At 39.5% G+C, this 19,596-nt stretch overlaps 1 protein-coding gene across 1 annotated transcript in view; it reads right to left on the reverse strand.

Moving 5' to 3' along the window:
• The window catches only part of Mgat4a (alpha-1,3-mannosyl-glycoprotein 4-beta-N-acetylglucosaminyltransferase A), a 96,942-nt gene that overhangs the window by 57,737 nt on the left and 19,609 nt on the right, over positions 1-19,596 (reverse strand). The window contains exon 4 of the mRNA XM_058578298.1: positions 1,721-1,888. Coding sequence (XP_058434281.1) covers positions 1,721-1,888 — 168 coding nt within the window. The remainder of the gene's footprint in view (positions 1-1,720; positions 1,889-19,596) is intronic.

Below are 19,596 nucleotides of genomic sequence, written 5' to 3' on the forward strand. Positions count from 1 at the left end.
AAATAAAATCTTATTTCCATTATGCAAGACTTTCAAATTTTCATTAAAGTATAGTGTTAACCTTTAAACAAGGAAGTTGGCAGGAAGGACTTGTAGCCTCAACTCCATTAAAAAAATAAGACAAAACCAAAAACTCACAGAAGAAATGCCAATACAAATATGTGAAATTCAAGTTTAGTCTTATGGGTAAAGAAACAATTACAAACTACAATATGTCATCTCTACCTATTAAATCAGTGCATTAAACAATAATATTAAAACAGCATCAAAATCCCAGAAACACTCTGTCCTGTTATTCAGTAATTTCCCTTTAAAGAATTTAGCTTTTAGTGTACAACCAGAGAAAAATTGTGTTCTATATGTGTAATATGAATTGTAATGCATTCTGCTGTCATATATAATAAATTAAAATTTAAAAAATAAATTAAAAAAATAATTTAGCTTTTATGTACTCAACAAATATTCAGTGGTTTTTTTAATATTTATTTTTTAGTTGTAGTTGGACACAACACCTTTATTTCACTTATTTACTTTTATGTGATGCTGAGGATTGAACCCAGGGTCTCGAACGTACGAGGCGAGCATCCTACCACTGAGCCACAGCCCCAGCCCTATTCAGTTGTTTTCTATCCAATTCCAGGAATGGTGCTAACGTATTTGAAAATCAACAGTCATCAAAGCATAGATCCTGTTTTTTAGAAAGTCATAATCTAATAAAAATAACTTAAGGGCTACCAGAAATGTGATCAATTGATAGACAAAGATGTTCATCACAGAGTTATAAGCTAGGGGAAAACACCCAGGAAAAAAACATTTAATTAATTGTAGGAAAATGTTTAATATATTATGGTATTTGATCAGCTAAAAATATATAGTATTTGATCATACTGAAAATAGCATTTTGAAGTATATTTCATGTTAGTAAAAATGCTCACAATGTACTCTCAAGAATAATAATTCAGAAGAAAAATATGCATAAAAAGATAAAGGAAATAAAAAGTTTATTTTTCATCTATACCATTCAATAATGTTAAGCATTACCGTGACGGACAAATTCATCATAAGGAGGGGAAGCAAGGAACATAAAATTTTTAAAAATAAGTTAAGGTGATAGATCTAAAGATGAAAGGAACTCACAGTTCTTTTTAGAATAGTAGAAGCTCAATGAGAAAGTATGTTAGTCTACACAAATCTGGAGCCAACTGGTTATAAACACACATCAGTCTAATCATCAGAACAAAAGCAGGACACAGCAAAGACATCTGTGCTCATCTCCCCTGCCTCATGTCCTCAGAGAAGAACGGTCAGCTACTCCCAAAAGTGTCTGTTACAAAAGCATGTATCTCCCTTGCTATAATTCAGATTTAAGACCACTAACTGCTCCAAATAGCTCAAAGATTCCTCCAGAAACCAGGCTAAACATTAGTCACAACGTATACTTGTAAAAACAAAAAGTTAAATTTGAATGTTTTCAAAGATGCAATATGTTCAATGAAGTTTATACAACTGATATTGAACTTAACAGTACTTTCTTAAAATCAAACTTAGCAATTAATACAAATTATTTTATCAGAATAAGAATGTTTTGGGTGCTGATTTCTCTCTCAGAAAGGGTGATGAATGCTGGTGGATAGACGGCCCTCCTCAACTTCTGAAACATACCTACAGAACATCTGAGAATACAATCTTTTTATAATATGAAAAAAATATATATATGTACCTGAAAATTTATTCAACGCATCCTTACTTCCATTTGTTTCGACCCCTACACTCCGGAACTGTTGGACAATGTTATTCAATTCAGAGGAGCGCTGGGAAATTCGATGTTCAGCTATTCGAAGACGTTCTTTTAAAGCAAGAAATTCTCGTTGATAAGCAATTAGTTTTTCTAGAGGCAAAAGCAAAAAAATTTTAAAAGTCATCAGTATACTTCTAAACAAAAAATTCCAAACAGAATTGTAATAACAAAACTTCAATTAAAGTCAAGTTTGGGGGAAGAAAATATTTACTCTGATACAGAACTGAAAATTAAAGAACTAAAGAAAATTAAAGAATTAAAGAACCCTGGCTTGCTAGCTAACATGGGAATTATTTTTGTTCTTTTATTATTTGTAACATTGTGAACACTCCCTACTTAAAATTCAGAAATTTAAAGATGGAGAAAGATAAAAGTCGTTAAAATTAACACTCCAAGTATAATACACCTTCTCAAAGGTACAAACAACTATAACGACCACATTTGTATCAACCAGATAGAGATGAGTTAAAAGCTGGTAATACGTATGAGACAATGGAGATAGCGCATTTATAGCATAATCATTATTTTCCATACTTCCTATCCTGCCAAGATTTCCCTAGGCCAGACTTTGGTCAAATTCCGCATTCCTAAAAACCTCAATGAGCTACATGTACAATGAACCCAGTTTAAAGTCATTCATTTTAATAATTTGCGAGAATCAGAGATCAAAAAATATAGCTGGTCGGGGCTGGGGCTCAGTGGTAGAGCGCTTGCCTAGCATGTGCAAGGCACATAAAAATAAATAAATAAAATAAAGGTATAAAAAAAAACCACATCAACCTTTAAAAAAAATAAATTTAATTGTCTGGGAAATAAAGTGTGTGTAAGGAGGATAAACAGTGAGCATGAACAGGAGAACCCAGGGACAAAGCACACAGCAGGGAGAGGTGAGGACAGGACTGGACACATGAGCCAACAGGATGGTGGAAAGGACCACCGTTCCCATCACCAGTGGCACGCACAGTGTTTAAGGTGTGGGCGTGGTAGCTCTACCCCTTCCTCAAATCAGGAGCAATCAGAACAAAGGTTTTCAACTTCTCTATCAGCTAGACAGACCAAAGTCACTACTGTGACACCAAAACATGTCTTAGGCTGTTTTCTATTTAACATTATAATCTTTGCCTTATCCACAGATAAACTCAGGAAGAAACAGACTTACTGAATCCTAGTTTGTAAACTGGTCTTAGAAGCTGTCCCATATGCTATTCCTTTCTGGCATGAGCAGCATTAGACGTTTCCCCATGGGACTTAACCAGTACCTAGATACTGGCCTCTAACACCACTTGCCAATATAAAGAAGTAGAATTCTTTGAAGAAGTAACTTTAATTAAGATAAACCTAGAATATTCTTACATCAGCAGGAAGGAAAGTAACAAAAGAAAAAATGACAGGACACATCAAAAGGGCACAAGAGGGCTGGGATTGTGGTTCAGAGGTACAGCCCTCACCTAGCATGCGTGAGGCACTGGGTTTGATCCTCAGCACCACATAAAGTAAAATAAAGACATTGTGTCCACCTATAACTGAAAAATAAACATTAAAAAAAAAAGGGCACAGGAGATGCAGGGTGCCGTGGCTCACACCTGTAATCCCAGCAGCTTGGGAGGCTGAGGCAGAAGGATCATGAGTTCAAAGCCAGCCTCAGCAAAAGCAAGGCGCTAAGCAACTCAGTGAGACCCTATTTCTAAATAAAATACAAAATAGGGCTGGGGATGTGGCTTAGTAGGTGAGTGCCCTTGAGTTCAAACCTCTGTACCAAGAAGAGAGAAAAAAGGCGGGGCACAGGAGGTGACTTGAGAGGCCCCCAATGGCCAGACAGGGGACAGTGATGGTGGTAATAGATTGTAACCTACTAAGTAAGAATCCCTGAGTCTATACCAGCGTTGAAGAAATAAAGATCAACAGATGAGGGCAAAGTGTTTCTGAATGTATGAAAGCAACTAATACGTGTAGAACGAACAGCGATCAGTGGAAAATCTCCATTTTGCAACCACAACAACTGACACAGGCCAGATTGAAAAGGGGATGAATAACCAGCAGGTGAGTCTCATGAGGAAACAATACGTAGATCATCTCAAGTATGCTCTGCAAAGCACTCACTATTTTATAAAAGGAAAAACTTTTTTTTTTTAAACAATAGGGAAATCTGGAAGATGTCATCTTAATGGAGTGATCAAAACTCACTACAGCAATAGCAGGACAGAGGTCAGATGACCCCTGAAGTGATGCACAGGGAACCCAGCTCATTATGTGGCAGTCCTGCCAAAAATGCACAATCTGAATCTAATCTCTAAGATACTAGACACAGCAAAGTGTGACGTAGCAAAAACATCGCCTGCACTTGAAACACTGTCATCATCATCAAAGATAAAGGTTAAGAAACTGCCCAAGAGAACACAGACAATGAAATGCACAGCACAGTCCTGGACTGGATCCTGGACCAGGAAAAATATGTATGAAGAGACTGTCGGGAAAACACAGGCACACACTATAGACCAGAGAAATCAAAATACTTGTGGACATCAAATTTCCTGAATTTGACAGGTACTGGTAATGTAAGAGAATGTCCTTGTTCTTAACACTAAAGTAATAGCAATAAACACCGGCGTGTTTAGGGGTGAAAAGAAACATGATTTCAGCAATTCACTTTCAAAGAATTCTGGAAAAAAAATCTCTTTACAGAGAGAAAAGTAACAGAGACAACAGGTGAAACATGCAGAGAAGTTATTTATACTATCCTTAAACTTGTCATTCCTTCTTCTATTTTAATGAAGTTTTCAAAGCAAGCAGAAGAACTGGGTGTCAGAATGATTAGGTCTTTGAGCAGCTCTGGGGTGACAGGGAGGGATGCAGGTCTGAGGACAATCTCTATCTGGACACATTTTCTTGATATTTTGAAATCAGCCTTAGAGAGAGGCCAGTTTCACCAAATGGGAAGAAAAACCAATTTGTAGAGAAAGATCTCTACCCTAATTCCAAAAACTCCCCTGCGTGGAGCAGAACTGGACCCTCTTTGGGTAGATTATTTGAGAGAAGATACCTTGGGCCCATGAACCCAAGCGATCCATGGACCATGGGACCAGGCCATGAGCTTGCTGGTCCAGATGCTGTTCTTAGCTCAAAGTCTACAGCTATGAGAAAACTCCATTTTTTGTTTCTACTCCATTCTTCTATATTCAGAGAGTATTCCACAAAATCAGGGCATGTTCATACTCCACCTAGTGAGCCAACTCAGCTTTCTAGAAATTTCTAGACATTTCTTAGAATTTTCTCCACTCATCTTTCCCATAATACTACACAGTTCTTGAGTTTAGTTCAAATTTTAATAGACAAAAATCGCTCCAAATTAATATGTTTGACAAGTCCCTATTTTCAACATTAAATATAGATTCCTATATTTGCTTTTCTTTGAATAATCTCAATTGGTTTATGTAGGGGGACATGGCAAGAAACTAAGAGACTCTTGCTAACCTCTTACTGGGTTCTGCTTATTGTTTCTTCTTTAGTATAAATGCAATGTTTTGTTTTGCTTGCAGGACTGCAGAATTGAATCCAGTGGTGCTCTACCACTGAGCCCTACCCAACCCTTTTCATTTGTATCTGGAGACAGGGCCTCACTAAGTTGCCCTCAGTCCTGAGATCCTCCTGCCTCAGCCTCCTGAGTAGTTGGCCTTATAGATGTGTGCCATCACGCCTGGCTTGGAATGCTTTTAATAGTAGAAAATTTAAATCAGATGACCAAAGTAAAAATCATGTTTTGTAAACCTAAGGTTTTGAAACATACAAACGTTCCAAAATAGGGGCAAACATGCAATTTTATATGGTTCAACAGTTTAATTAATAGCCTTAGACTCAATTTTAAAAACTGGTCAACGGTACAGATGAATAATTAACAAACACTATTAACAAGTACTTTTTCAAGCAGTACCTTAGCAGCAAGATACAGGAACACTACTGGAGTCTATGCACCATCATAAAAATTACCAAAAATTAAATCCACTTTTAATTCTTAAAATTTTAGGGTTTATTAAACAATAAAATTCTTATACTGCAAAGAATGTTGATAAGTCATCTGGTTCATCCCTCTGTCCCTTTAATATTGCACAGAACTCCTTCACACAGAGAAAGTTTTTTTAAAAAATAGGATTGAGAAACTCCTTCAGTAATAAGATTCCAAAATTTAACAAGCTTTACTTTTCAGAAAGAAACTGCCTTTGGAAAACATTTTATTTCACTCTTTAAAAAATTTTCATATTCATCATTCTTATACAACCAATTTAAAATAGAAAAGAGAGCCTGGATGAAATGGTGGGCAATTTCCTACTTGGAAACCTCTAAAACAAAGAAAAAATAATAATAATAAAAGAAACAGATTCAGGAGGTGTTAAGGAGGACTAAAGCCTGGAAAGGCCAGAGAGAGAGAACGCAGGTCCGCAGGTCCGAATGAAATGGGCCAAAAGAACAGAACTTGAACTGGCGATGCTAACAGAATGGAACTGGAACCAAATTTTGGCTCTTTGAATTTTTTATTTGTTTTACTTAGTTGTACAGGAGAGCAGAATGCATTTCAATTCATCGTACACAAATGGAGTGCAATATAACCACCACAGAGCAATGCCTCACATGCCTCTCACATGCAAGCCACCTGGACGGGCTGGATGAGGCACTGAATTGCGGAATCTACCTCCAGGAAACCAGTTGAGGAGGTGAGAGGTGGGGCCTGAGAGTGTCAAACTGGCTCCTGGTGATGCTGATGTGCCCAAGCACACCCCCCTCCCCACCCAGCTGGGAAGCTCAGAGGTGCCAATACTATCCTGGAGTCACTCTGAAGTGGCCTAGAAATTCACACTTGCCCTCTCCCAGCTCCTCCGTTTTATCCTTCCCTCTGGCCCACGTGTTAAGAGATCCCAGAGGCAGGGTGAGGGAGTAGGCATTAAAACCACTAGGACCATAATTTACAAGATTATATTTGGGGAAGAAATGGTCTCAAAGCATCGGTGGACACACATTTCAAAGGTCTCTCTAAGAGTTATGTGGACTTGTCAACGTCATGCCCTATTTCTAAGAGTATACCAGGCAGGATACACCGCATAAGCATGGATTCTGAAAAGACCCTTTTAAGCTCAAAAGGGAAAATGGGGCTGAGCTAAACAGAACCATATACTTTACTTAAATTAAAACACCGAGTATAATTCATCTGTTCCCTTCCATGAGGTTTCATTGTACTTGCAAAATAAGATCCTAATTAGTGAATGCTAACATTGAAAAGTTTTCTGGAACACAGCCCCTATTTCTGAGTTATCCCCCAAGTAATCTAATAATTAACAGTGTAATTCTTCCAGATACATGTTCAATAAGTTGAAATCCATCCAGTGACCTTATGAAGCCCAACACCTCAAGACCAGTCAGACAATGCTGCACATGCCTGCAAGATGCACTTCCTCAGAAAGACGTTCTTAATCTGAATGCAGTCATTTTCTTTGATTTCCCTGGAGAAGGGGGAAGGCTCTTTTCAGTAATCTTATCATAAAGTTCCAAATTTCAATATCATAGTGAAACGAGGGTGGAGCGGGGGACAAGTTGTGTAACTTCAATAACACTCATTTACGTATACTTGGCTGTATGTTCAAAACAGTACTTTTAAAAATACTGACAATGATCTTATTCAACAACCTTAGGGGCTTGGAATAAACATTATCGGATGGTCATAAATCCTTTTTCTTAAGCACTTAAATTTGCTGGCAGCCATTGTTTCAGCAAGTGTTGTTATATTCTCCAAGGAAAATAAAACACATCTTGTACTCTGAGGATCTAATGCCATACGTTTTCCTGTGAAGAAGCCATCGAGACAGCCCTCACTTTCTGTTGGAGCCATCCGGGTGTCAAAAGCAAAGCCCTAGGACTGGCCAGCCCTCCACCGGGGAAGGACCTCCTCACAGCGCTGCTGCTCCTCCTGCCTTCCACCTGGATCCGGTCACACACCTAGGACTCAGTTCATGTTCTTCCCTCTCCTCACCTCGTGTTACTGTTCTTTCATTTCCACGCTTCCCTTCCAATATCCTTCTGCAATATCATTTTCAAATCCTCCTCCTGTGTTTCTTTTCTGGACTTTTCTTTTTTGACCACAAACTTCGCTTCTCTCACCTCTTTCTTTTTATTTCTACTCCCCGCCTGCATGCTCCCATAATATCCTGTCTCCTGTTTTGTTTCAAATGGCTGAGGATGCTCTTTCCAACTGGGTGATTGAAACAGTCCACTTGGCTGCCCCCCTCCAGACCCCAATTCTCCTGGACACCACCTCTAATACCAACTAGCGCTTTGAGGCCGATGGCCTCCACTTCAACAGGGGAATACAACAGATACTGCTGTCTTAGGAAAGGGACCTTGTGAGCCTGAAGATGCCCCAGACTGAAAAAGAAAAGTAAACACGGGTCCACAGAGGGGAGTGAGAACACTGGGTTGCAGCCTGGTCCCCGGCTCGGCTGGCTCTTCACATGCAAGAGGCAAGCATGGCCACGTTAGTGTGTCCAGGTGAGGACACAGGTATCAAGACAGCTCCCTATTCCCACTCCTTGGTGACCCCAGTGTGCCATCAGTCTCTACTGCACCCACACTTAGCTCTTCAGGTTCTATTTTGAAATCTTCTATTTTTAAGGTTCATGAGTTTTAGTCTTTCTTAGAGGTCTTCCAAAGAATAAAGAGAACATGTTTTTCTTTTTAAAGAGTAAAACTCAGTTTATCTTTCAAGTACCTTTGAGTCCATGAGACTGTTTTATAAATCTAAGATACTCCAACAAACAGATTCTAAGGTGACCCAGTGATCCTCATCCCTTCAGTCTCACAGCCCAGCATGAACCCCGCCCTCAGTGCCCAGGAGCTACACCTAGCTCCTCTGACAGAATGTAGCAAAGGGGGTGGATGCTACCTCTGGGATGGTTTCATTATATGGGACTCTGTCTTGCCAGCAGACATCTCCCTAGATAGGTTCTCACCCAAAGTACCTTCAAGAAGCAAACAGCTGTACTGGAAGGCCCATGTGACAGAGGGCTCAGAGCTCCTTCCAGCCAAGAGCCAACAAAAAGCTGGGTTCTCAGTCCTACTGTGACAAGAAGATGGATTCAACCAACAATCTGGATGAGTTTGGAAGTGAATTCTTCAGCAGAGGACCTAGGCAAGCCATGCCTAGATTCCTAGCCCATGGAAACTATGAGGTCATAGGTACATGTCATTTTTTAAAAAATATTTTTTTTAGTTGTAGTTGGACACAATACCTTTATTTCACTTATTTATTTTTATGTGGTGCTGAGGATTGAACCCAGGGCCTCGCACGTGCAAGGCAAGCGCTCTATTGCTGAGCCACAACCCCAGCCCAACATGTCATTTTTAAGTCACTAGAGTTGTGCTAATTTATTATGCACCAACAGGTAACTAATATAGATATATTATGGGATCTCAATAATGCTTTTTTCCCTCTATTTTAAAACTTTTTGGAATTTCACTGTCCTAATAATTATTTCATAACCGATTATTCCTAATCATGCTAATGAAATAAAATGCAAGATTGATACACTTACCTAGAAAGATGTTGTAAAAGAACTTTGTAACTTTGTAGTCTTTTGTGATCTTCACTGAAAACAACTGAGATTTTAGGATTTTCCCTTTTTATACCCATGGTGGCAAAGAGAAGGAAAGTAACAGAGGAAGACTTTTCACAAGTTTTTTGGACAAATCAGAAAATGAATGCAAAAAGGCAGGTACTATCACTGTAGTCTCTAGTCACGTTGGTGAAATTAACTTTTAAAAGCACATCTTAGACTATGAGTCCTCAGAAGACAATATGCTAGAAGAATTTTGTTCAAGATCCAGACTTCTATTTCCACACCTCTCTATTCTTTTTGCTAAGTAAAATAAAAACCCAGATGTTACATAGTAAACCAACATAAAAAGACAAAGGCAGAAGGCAGAAGGGAAAAGAGTTGAGTTCTTGGGACGCAGAGAAAAAAAACACAGCATTCACTTCCCCGAGTTTCTTTTTGCCTTACAGATCCTAGACAAGGTGCTAGAGACACCAGCAGCCTGGAACCAACAGACACACATGAAGAAGCACCAGAAAAGCCTGATCTCTGCAGCTGAAGAACTCAGGAAGGGGCAATCGAGCAAGACAGAAAACTTCTAGATGACTACTGCTCTATACCAGCCACACACCATGAAGCAGCAGCCCTGGACCTATCTCCACCCCACTAGCAATGGCCAAGAAGGGAGCCTAGATCCCCACCCTTGCCAGGTAACAGCGCCCCCAACACACACACACATACACACACACTTCCTAGGAGGTATCAGAAAAGTCTGAGTGAGCATCTGGGGCTTTCACTACTCTCTGGCACCATGAGGTGTCAGAGGAGCCTGCATGGGAAGCAGTAACAGGGCACCGCTCTCTGTCCCAGCCAGCACAATGTCAGCAGGGACCATGCAGGAATTGACCTCTTGCCCTGCACAGGAGTGACAGGGATCCCTCCCTGCTGTGTATCAAGGGAAGCCATGCGAGAATCCTAAACGTCCATCCCATCCTCACCTAGCAGTAATGCAGTGGCATGCCTCCCCACATTAGCCACCTAGAATGGTGACAGAAAAGACCTGCTAAGACAGATAAGCTAAATAATATTCAGTTTTATAAGACCCCAAATGCCTTGAATAAAACTAAAAATCACTTATAAGACTAAGAACAGGAAAACCTCAACTCAAATGAGAAAAAAAAATATAAACAGATACCAACATCAGGACAACTCAGATGTTGAAATCATCTAGTAAGAATCTTTTTTTGTTTTGTTTTAAGGGCCAAGGACCAAACTCAGCCTTGCACATGCTAGGCAAACGCTCTGCCACTGAACTAAATCTCCAGACCCTCTATAAGAATCTTAAAGCAGCTATCATAAAAATGCTTCAACAGGTAAGTATCTAAAAACTAGAAACCCCAGGCAAAGAAAGAAAAGACATAAAGAAACAAATGAACATTTTAGAACAGAAACTACACTGAAACAAACACCCCTTAATGGACAGGCCCAACAGATAGGACAGAGGAAAGAATTCATGAACCTGAAGGAAGACAATGGGAATTAATCTAGAGAATAGAAAATAGGTTGAGGGAGAAAAGTAACAGGGCCTCAGGGATCTTTATAAATATAAAATGGTCTGAGACCTAACATTCCCACCATCAGCATCCCAGAATGAAAGGAGAAAGAGGGCAGGGTAGAGAAAATATTGGAAGAAATTATGGCCAATATTTCCCAAAATTGACAAAAGACATTAACCCACATAAAGGTTCAAGAAGCCAAGCAAACCCCAAACAGGAAAAACTCAAACCCATGCCAAGAAATGCCATAATTGAACTTCAAAAAAAAAAAAAAAAAAAAAAAAAAAACTAGGTACAAAGAGAAAATTTTGAAAGCAATCCAACAGAAATGACACATTACCTACACAGAAAAAAAAAAAAAATTGAATGACAGCAGATTTCTCATCAGAAACCATGGAAACCAAAGGAAGTGACACAATACTTTTCAAGTATTAAAGAAAAAAACCCTCAAATTCCATATATGGCAAAATTATCCTTAAGGAACAAAAGGAAAAATCAAGAAGTCCTCATAAGGAGGAAACCTGTCATCAGCAAACCTATCCAAAACAAATGACTAAAAAAGTCCTTAAACAGAAAAGGAATGACAAAAGGAAGAATCTCAGAACATCAAAATGGAAGAAAGAACTGAAAGAGGAAGAAAAAAAAAAGATCACAGAAATGTCCTTTTCCTCTAGAGTTTTCCAAATTATATTTGATGGTTGAAGCAAAAAAGTATACCATTGTCTGGTGTGGTTCTCAGTGTAGAAGAAATACTTCAAACAATTATATCACAAATTAAGGGAAGAAGAGGAGGCTTTTAAAGGACAGGCTTCTGTACTTCACTTTAATAAATGTTGACCCCAGTAGACTATTATACACACACACACTAGTAATATATCTCAACAGAGGATATACTCAAAAACCCTACAGATAAATTAAGTGGAATCTGTGTGAGCATGCGTGAGGTACTGGGATCAAACTCAGGAGCACTCTACCATTGAGCTACATCCCCAGTCCACTTATCCATTTGTCCATTCGTCAATCATTCATACATTTTTAGAGACAGGGTCTCACTAAGCTGCCCAGGCTGTCCTTGAACTTGCAATCCTCCAGTCTCTGCCTCTCAAGTCATTGGGATTTCAGGCATGCACCACCCCCACAGCTCAAAATGGAATTTTTTAAATGTTCAAATAACTTTCAAAGTGTCAGGAAAAAGAAAAAACAGAGCACAATGGGTAAAAAAAAAATTGTAGATTAATTAAATCTACAATATCACTAATCACAAGAAACAAACGGTCTACAACAATTAAGAGAGAGAAAGTTAGAGCTGATATAAAGACATGCCACAGCTGGGTGTGGTGGTGCACACCTGTGGTCCCAATTATTCAGGAAGCTGAGACAGGAGAGTCCCTGGAGCCCAGGAGTTCAAGGCCAGCCAATACAATGTAGCAAGATGCTGTCTAAAGGAAAGAATACTTACATATATGATCCAATTATACACCATAGACACCATCTAAAAGGATGATACACATACAATGGAATCCTACTCAGCAACAGAAAAGAACAAATTAGTGAAAACTCCAACAGTGTGGATGGACCTCAAGGGCACCATGCTGAGTGAAAAATGTCCATCTCTCACACACTATAGGGTTCCATCAATAAGACATTTCCAATATGACAAAATCATAGCTGTGGACAACAACAGATCAGTGGTTACCTGGAGTTAGGGGTGGCAGGTGGGGTGTGACTGTGACAAAGGAGCAGAGGGGAAATGGCTGTGGTGTAGTAATGGTTGTCTGGTGCTGGTTACAAAGATCTACACATGTGAAAAAAATGGCGTAGCACCATCCACACCAGTAACACCCATGTTGGTTTCCTGATTTTGAGGCTGTACATTGCACCTAACTTATCACAAGAAGTAGCCATCAGGGGGAAATGGGAGAAGGTTGCAGGATCTTTCTGTACTACCCTGCAGCTTCCTATAATTCTGTAATTCTTTTCAAATAACGAGGTGGTGGGGAAGCCAAACAAAAAAAGAATCAATGAACTAATAATAATATTTAAGGGGAAAAGAAAATATGATATTTCATCATCCATCAACTAGAAGGGCCTCATCACACTGTGTATCATAAGGACCCAGAACATCTTGTGTGGCTAGAGGGACTTGCAATGGTATTCTTTCATCCACAACAAGATTTACTGGGTAGGCTCAGGGGCAGACAAACTGTAAGCCTAAACAAAACTAATGTTTTGGCTGGGTACGGTGGTTCACGCCTGTAATCCCAGCGGCTCAGGAGGCTGAGGCAGGAGGATTGTGAGTTCAAAGTTAGCCTCAGCAATGGCAAGGCGTTAAGCAACTCAGTGAGACCCTTTCTCTAAATAAAATACAAAATAGGGCTGGGGATGTGGCTCAGGGGCCAAGTGCCCCTGAGTTCAATCCCTGGTACAAAAAAAAAAAAAATTAATGTTTTGTGTTTTGGAGACACAAGTGCAGAAGAACTAAAAGTAATGGTAAGCTATTAGATGTACCAGAACCTATTAGAGATGTAGCAGCTGAAATGTGGAATTAGAATGTACAAATAGGATGTGTTCCAGGTTCCCACATGACAGTTAATAAGCAGTTTGCTCTAGTCAAAAGACACTGTCCATTTCAGTTTTGACTAAACTAGAAATACGTGCAATAAAATTTTGGCTTTGTGATGTTTAAGTTCTTATAAATTACAATTTATAGTAAAGTTGTTTGTCACTACCTCTTTATCCTATTTATTATTTGTAAAATTACTTGTAAGAATAAAATAGGTCAACTGGACCCAGATATTAAATACCTTTACTTAACACATACCAAAATTCCAGACTCCAAGAAAGCAAGCAGTGGCTCAGATAAACCACACAGCTTGCAGGAATAGTACAGGAACAAGGAGCCGGTCAGATCACATACAGCAAGTTTCACATCAGTGTTAGCAAACAGCCAAGTTCCCAGATACCAGCCAATGGCCAACCTTGCAGGCAGGTATTTCTGATGACAAGCAGTCTCTGATCTGCATGCTAAATCTTTTCTGTATAGCAGTAATCATATTTTAGTATTTCTTCTTTGCTTCCCACTGAATGTTCTCATATTGCCTTGCAGGAGGCCAAGCAAATGGTAGCAAGGGGTCAGCTGAGGCAAATCACCTTACATTTTGAGAGTCATTAAAAATTCATCAAAAATGTTCATGAAACCAATCACAGCATTATTTATAAAGGTTAAGTTAATTATGATAATTATATAATGGAATATTATGGAACTGCTAAAACTCAGGACATGGGAAAAACATTTGTGACAAGATAAGCAAGAAGTAGCATACAATATGCACAGCCTGGTGTCTTATTCTCTAAAGGAGATAACAGTTCTCACACTTTTGGACTCAGATTCCCTTTACACCCTTCTAAATTAGTGGACCCCAAAGTCCTTTTGTTTATGTGAATTATATTTATCAACATTTATCATGTTAGAAATATCAACAGACTTGCAAAATATTTATTTAAATAAAAAATCATTTTAAAATCAATTTCATAAGTAGCACGGTGTGAAAACTATTTTCTAAAAAAAAAAATCAGTGAAAAAAGTAACACTTGCTCAACTCTTTTTAATGTGTGGCTTAATAGGAAAGAGTTGAATTCTCATATCTGCTTCTGCTATTTTTTATAAGATTGAAAAAGGCAAATAACCAAATAACATCTTAGTATTATTATGAATATAGTCTTGACTTTATAAACCTCCTAGAAGAGTCCAGAGAGCCCCACAGGTCCTTTTACCTTGTTTTGTGCTTTGTCATGTTTTGGGGTGTGGTTGAAGCGGGTTGTGTGCTTCTGTTTTTTTTTGGTTCTGGGGCTTGAACCCAGGGGCCACATCCCTAGCCCTTTTTATTTTTTGAGACAGGGTCTCACAAAGTTGTCCAGGCTGACCTTGAACTTTCGATCCTTCTGCCTCAGCCACCCAAGTAGCTGGGCTTACAGGTGTGTGTCACCACGTCCAGCAAGATATACTTTGAGGACTGTTAGTCCAGAAAAATGAAAAACAAAATACCCAAAATGAGCCAGGTTTGAGGCTCTGGGTTTAATCCCCAGTACTGAAAAAAAAAAAAAAAAATCACATTGATTTGGCTATGAGATTCAGTTTCAGTTCATTAGCACGTTAACACTTCCATGCACTTTAGATCTATTAGGAAAGACTGATCAACTGTCTCTTTCTTATGCTATGCTTACCCACTACTGGTTAAGAGTACAATACACCTTTATCCACATATTTCATCAGACAATCTCCAAAGTCTGATTGGCAGTCTTTCTAAAGTAGCACCAAAAAAAATTAGTTAGCTAATGTTCTGTAATAACCCAATGTTCTCAATTTAGTCTCTTCTAATATGTCAGCCATGAATAATTTCCTTTCAGAGTTAAGAATACATGAAGCCTAGATTCCAGACAACCTCTGAGCAAAGCACATGCTTAAGAAGCTTTCCAACCTGGAAAAATTAGATTAGGAGATTGTTTTAGGGAATGGAAGCTAGCCAACTAAACTGCACGTGAGTCCAAGTTCAAGGACTCTTCAACTGTCAACTTTAATACATAAACAAGAAAGATTTCTGGCCAACTTGGCAAAGGTGAGGTCTATCTGCTAGCCCCTCTTTAGGTATTGTCTTAAAATTAGGCCCTTATTTAATAATACCACTGACAGTAGTGACTTGTTTTTTTTTTTTTTAAGTCCACATGGCAAAAGTTTTGCCATGTCACAATTTACAGCTTGGGGAATTCTAGGTGTAACTGACTGGCTGAATACCAGAATCACTGGGGGGGGGGGGGGGGAGAGAAGAGGACATTCGAAAACTGCCCAGGGGACTTCTAACTTCTGGCATAAGAGAGGAGGCCCACAAAACCTCTCCCCAAAAGGCAACTATAAAGCTTGACAAGAAAGTCCAAAACCTCTGGTACTCTGAAAATCAACCAAGGGCATTCAACAGACTGAAATTATTTATTCATAAAAACTACTGAACTTCTGGTAAGAACAGCACAAAGTCTGACTGTCTTGCCAGGACTGCCCTCATCCCTCCCCATCTGTGGTCACTTCAGAAGGTCAGCAGGGTGGGGCAGGACTTGAAAAATCAGCAGCTTCACTATGCTGCCAGAGGGGACTCATCTGACTTAGGGGTGTTGCCAGTCCAAGTGGCAATCTCAGAGGCAAGTGCAAAGAAGGGCCAGCGCTCTGCTAGCCTGAGGCTAGTGTTCTATTTGGGGCTACTGCTCTATTTGAGGCAAGCAAGGGGCTGGCACACCAGCCAGACACTTAGCAGGCATTTCCAGGAAGTAAAACAGTTGTCAGGAGCTCACAAAGCTCTTGAAATACCAGGTGGACAGCAGGATACATGAATTCACAGCAGACCCACCCAGACCTGGCCACATAAATCCCGCACAGAGAACAGAGGAAGCCAAAGGAAATTCAAGGTGGGGCAGATGTGAAACAGTCCGGAGTGGGGCTGTGGCCCAGCACACATCTCCATCCGCAGAGAACAGAGCCTTCCAGGCTTCTAGGGTTTCTCTCCAACCTCCACCTGGCCTCCTTTTTGACACAAGGTCTCACAAAGTTGTCCAGGCTGACCTTGAACTTGCTGTGCAGGCACCAGGGCAGCCCCTCTAGGAAACCAGGCTTCACAACAAAAACAAATCAAAACCAAAGGGCAGAGATAAATCGAACACTGTAGATGAGACAGACTTTGGTGATTTAGCTCATTCCAGTTCTAAATAATGAGCTAACAAAACCACCACCATCACATTCTTCAGGGGCACAAAGAAGAAACCCAGTGCCACAGCAACGTATTACCTAAAATACAGAGTAGTCAACAAAACTTTACAAGATAGACTGAGGAAAAAAGAACTGTGATCTCTACTCGGGGGAGATAAGCAGCAATCAATAGAAACAGTCTCTTCGTGTTCCCAGATGCCATAGTTAGCAGAAGACGACTTCAAAACAGCTACTATAAATATGTTAGAAGAACCAAATAAAACCATGTTTAAAGAACATGGAAACAAGAAGAGTGTGATCAAACTGACTCAAAGAACAAGGAAAATAAAGAGACAGCAAATGTAAAACAAAATGGAAATTCTGGCAGAGATGCTCAACTGCAGATTTCAGATGTCACAAGAGCGGGAGAGTCAATGACCTGGAAGTTAGATTAATACAAAGTATCCAATCCAAAGAACAGAAAGGAATGAAAGAACAAAGAAAACTGAACAGAGCCCCTCACAGTGTATGATGTCAAGTGTATCCAGAGAAGAGAGAAAAACAGTACAAATATGAAGAAAGTAATGGCTTGCCATAACATAGGAATAGAGGCAGCTCCTTAACTTGATAAAGAATATCTACAAATGACAGTTATTACTCTTTTTTAATTTTTTTTTTAGGTGCAGATGGACACAACACAATGCCTTTATTTTTATGTGGTGCTGAGGATTGAACCCGGGTCCCCCCCCCATGCTAGGTGAGCGCTCTACCACTGAGCCACCATCCCAGCCCCAGTTATTACTCTTGTTGATAAGAAATTAGACACTTTTCCACTAAGATCAGAACAAGGCAAGCCAATCTCCTCTCCTATTTAATACCGTACTGGAAGTTCTGGTTAACGCAAAAAAAAAAAAAAAAAAAAACAAGAAAAGGAAATAAAAGGTGTACAGATTGAAAAGGGAAAGAAAACTGTGCATATTTGTCTATAATGTCCTGAAGAATCAACAACAAGAAGAAAACCCACCTAGAACTAATAAGCAATTATAGCAAGGTTGTAGGACACAAGGTTAAAATACAAAAATCAATCACTTTCTATTATACCAACAAAGAACAATTGGCATCTCAAGCTAAAAACAGTATCACTTAACACTAGCACAAAAAAGGTATAAGTCTAACAAATAAGTACAGAAAACATCAAAACTCTGCTGGAAGAAAGACTTAAATACACAGATATTTCATGGCATTAGTTTTCCCCCACTTAATCTATGGATTTTTGTTAATGATAAAACCGAAAGTTAATCCTTTATGAAAATCTTTCCACAGAGATAAACACAGGCTTTTTGCTTAACTAGATAAAACCCACATGAAACTTTAAAAAGATGCACTAAAGGCATTTGACGTAATCCAACACTTATTCGTGACAAACTAGGAACTTCCTAGTTCCATGCTGGCAAATTCCTCAACTTGATAAAGGGTATCTATATTTTTAAAACAAATCTAAAATTCACATCGAATTTAATGGAAACAAGGCAAAGACGTCCACTCTTGTCACTTCTATTCGACATTATGTACTAGAGTTTCTAGTCAATACAAAAAAGACAAAAGAAAAGGATATAAATTAATTTTTTTACAGTTTCTAAAGCTGGGGATGTAGCTCAGTGGTAGAGCACTTGCCTAGAACGCAGAAAGCCTGGGTTCAATTGCCAGCACTGCAAAACGGAACAAAAGTTCATCAAGCGCAGGAAGAGGTCATATACAAAGAATACAGGACTCATCTCGATTGCCATTAGAAGTCAAGAGCTGCCAGAACACAGGGAAGGCACGTCTGAAAATTTCAGAGGAAACACATTCAGCCTAAAATTCTTTAATCAACCATCAACCAAGTGTGAATTTAAGAGTGTAAAAGAATTTATTTATTTATTCATTCTCTCTCTCTCTCTCTCTCTCTCACACACACACACACACACACGGAAGTGTGAAGGGTGGTCCCAGAGGCCAAGAACACCTCCAGTGCAGGCCCAAGGACAGAACTTCAGGAGGAAACATTGGCAAGAAAACAAACCTGATGTTATCTGGTACACTAGGGCATTGGAAAGAACTGATAGGTGACATATCTGAAGAATCCACTGGGGGGGAGGGGGAAGACCCATAACCATTCAAAGGAAGGAAGAGACAGCCATTAACACCAAGAATATAAAACACTGGAAATAAGGGAAAGGTGAGAGCACCATACTGGGCTCAAAAGAAAGATAACTTCATTCATTCACAATAACATCAACAAGAAATATGAAGAGAACAAAAAGCACATTCTTATCTGCGATAGGAAGTTCACTCATGCTGTCTCAAATTGAAAACATAACGCAGCAGCACTTTATGAATATAATTTAGAAACATGGAAATACCAAAAAGAACACTTGCCTCTATCACTTCTTCAGCATGGGTTTCTTAACGTTCTTCCTGCCTCACTACCTCCCCTCCACTTGATCTGCCAAAGCCTCCACCCCCAGGCTTTGGATTCCATCTACATGCCACTTACACCAAAATTCACATCTCGATTCATCTTGGAACTCTAGATGGCCACCTCTAAAACCTGTTCTTCTCCAAGCTTTCCCAGTCTTAAATGGTGCCACCAGCCATCATCTCAGACAAAACCTAAGAACCATCCTTGATCCCGCTACCTCCTCTCCGATCCAACAGAACATGCAGTCAGGTCTACCCCCAAGACTCTGGTGGGATCTGTCCATGAGGCCTAGCCCACATCAACCTGGCTAACCCAATGGAAAAAAACCCTCCCGAGGAACTTCCTATTTCTACTTTGCCTCCTTAGCAGCAGAGATCACTCTGAAAAAGTAAATTGGATCAGAGCTCGTTCCTGGTACACAACTTCCAAGACTTTCCACCATGGAATCCAGTGCTCTAAAGCCAAAGTGCTCCGAC

The sequence above is a fragment of the Marmota monax genome, unplaced genomic scaffold, assembly GCF_021218885.2.
Source record: "Marmota monax isolate L192 unplaced genomic scaffold, Marmota_monax_Labrador192_F-V1.1 WCK01_AAM20220418_F8-fsc00210, whole genome shotgun sequence".
Classification (NCBI taxonomy): Eukaryota; Metazoa; Chordata; class Mammalia; order Rodentia; family Sciuridae; genus Marmota; species Marmota monax.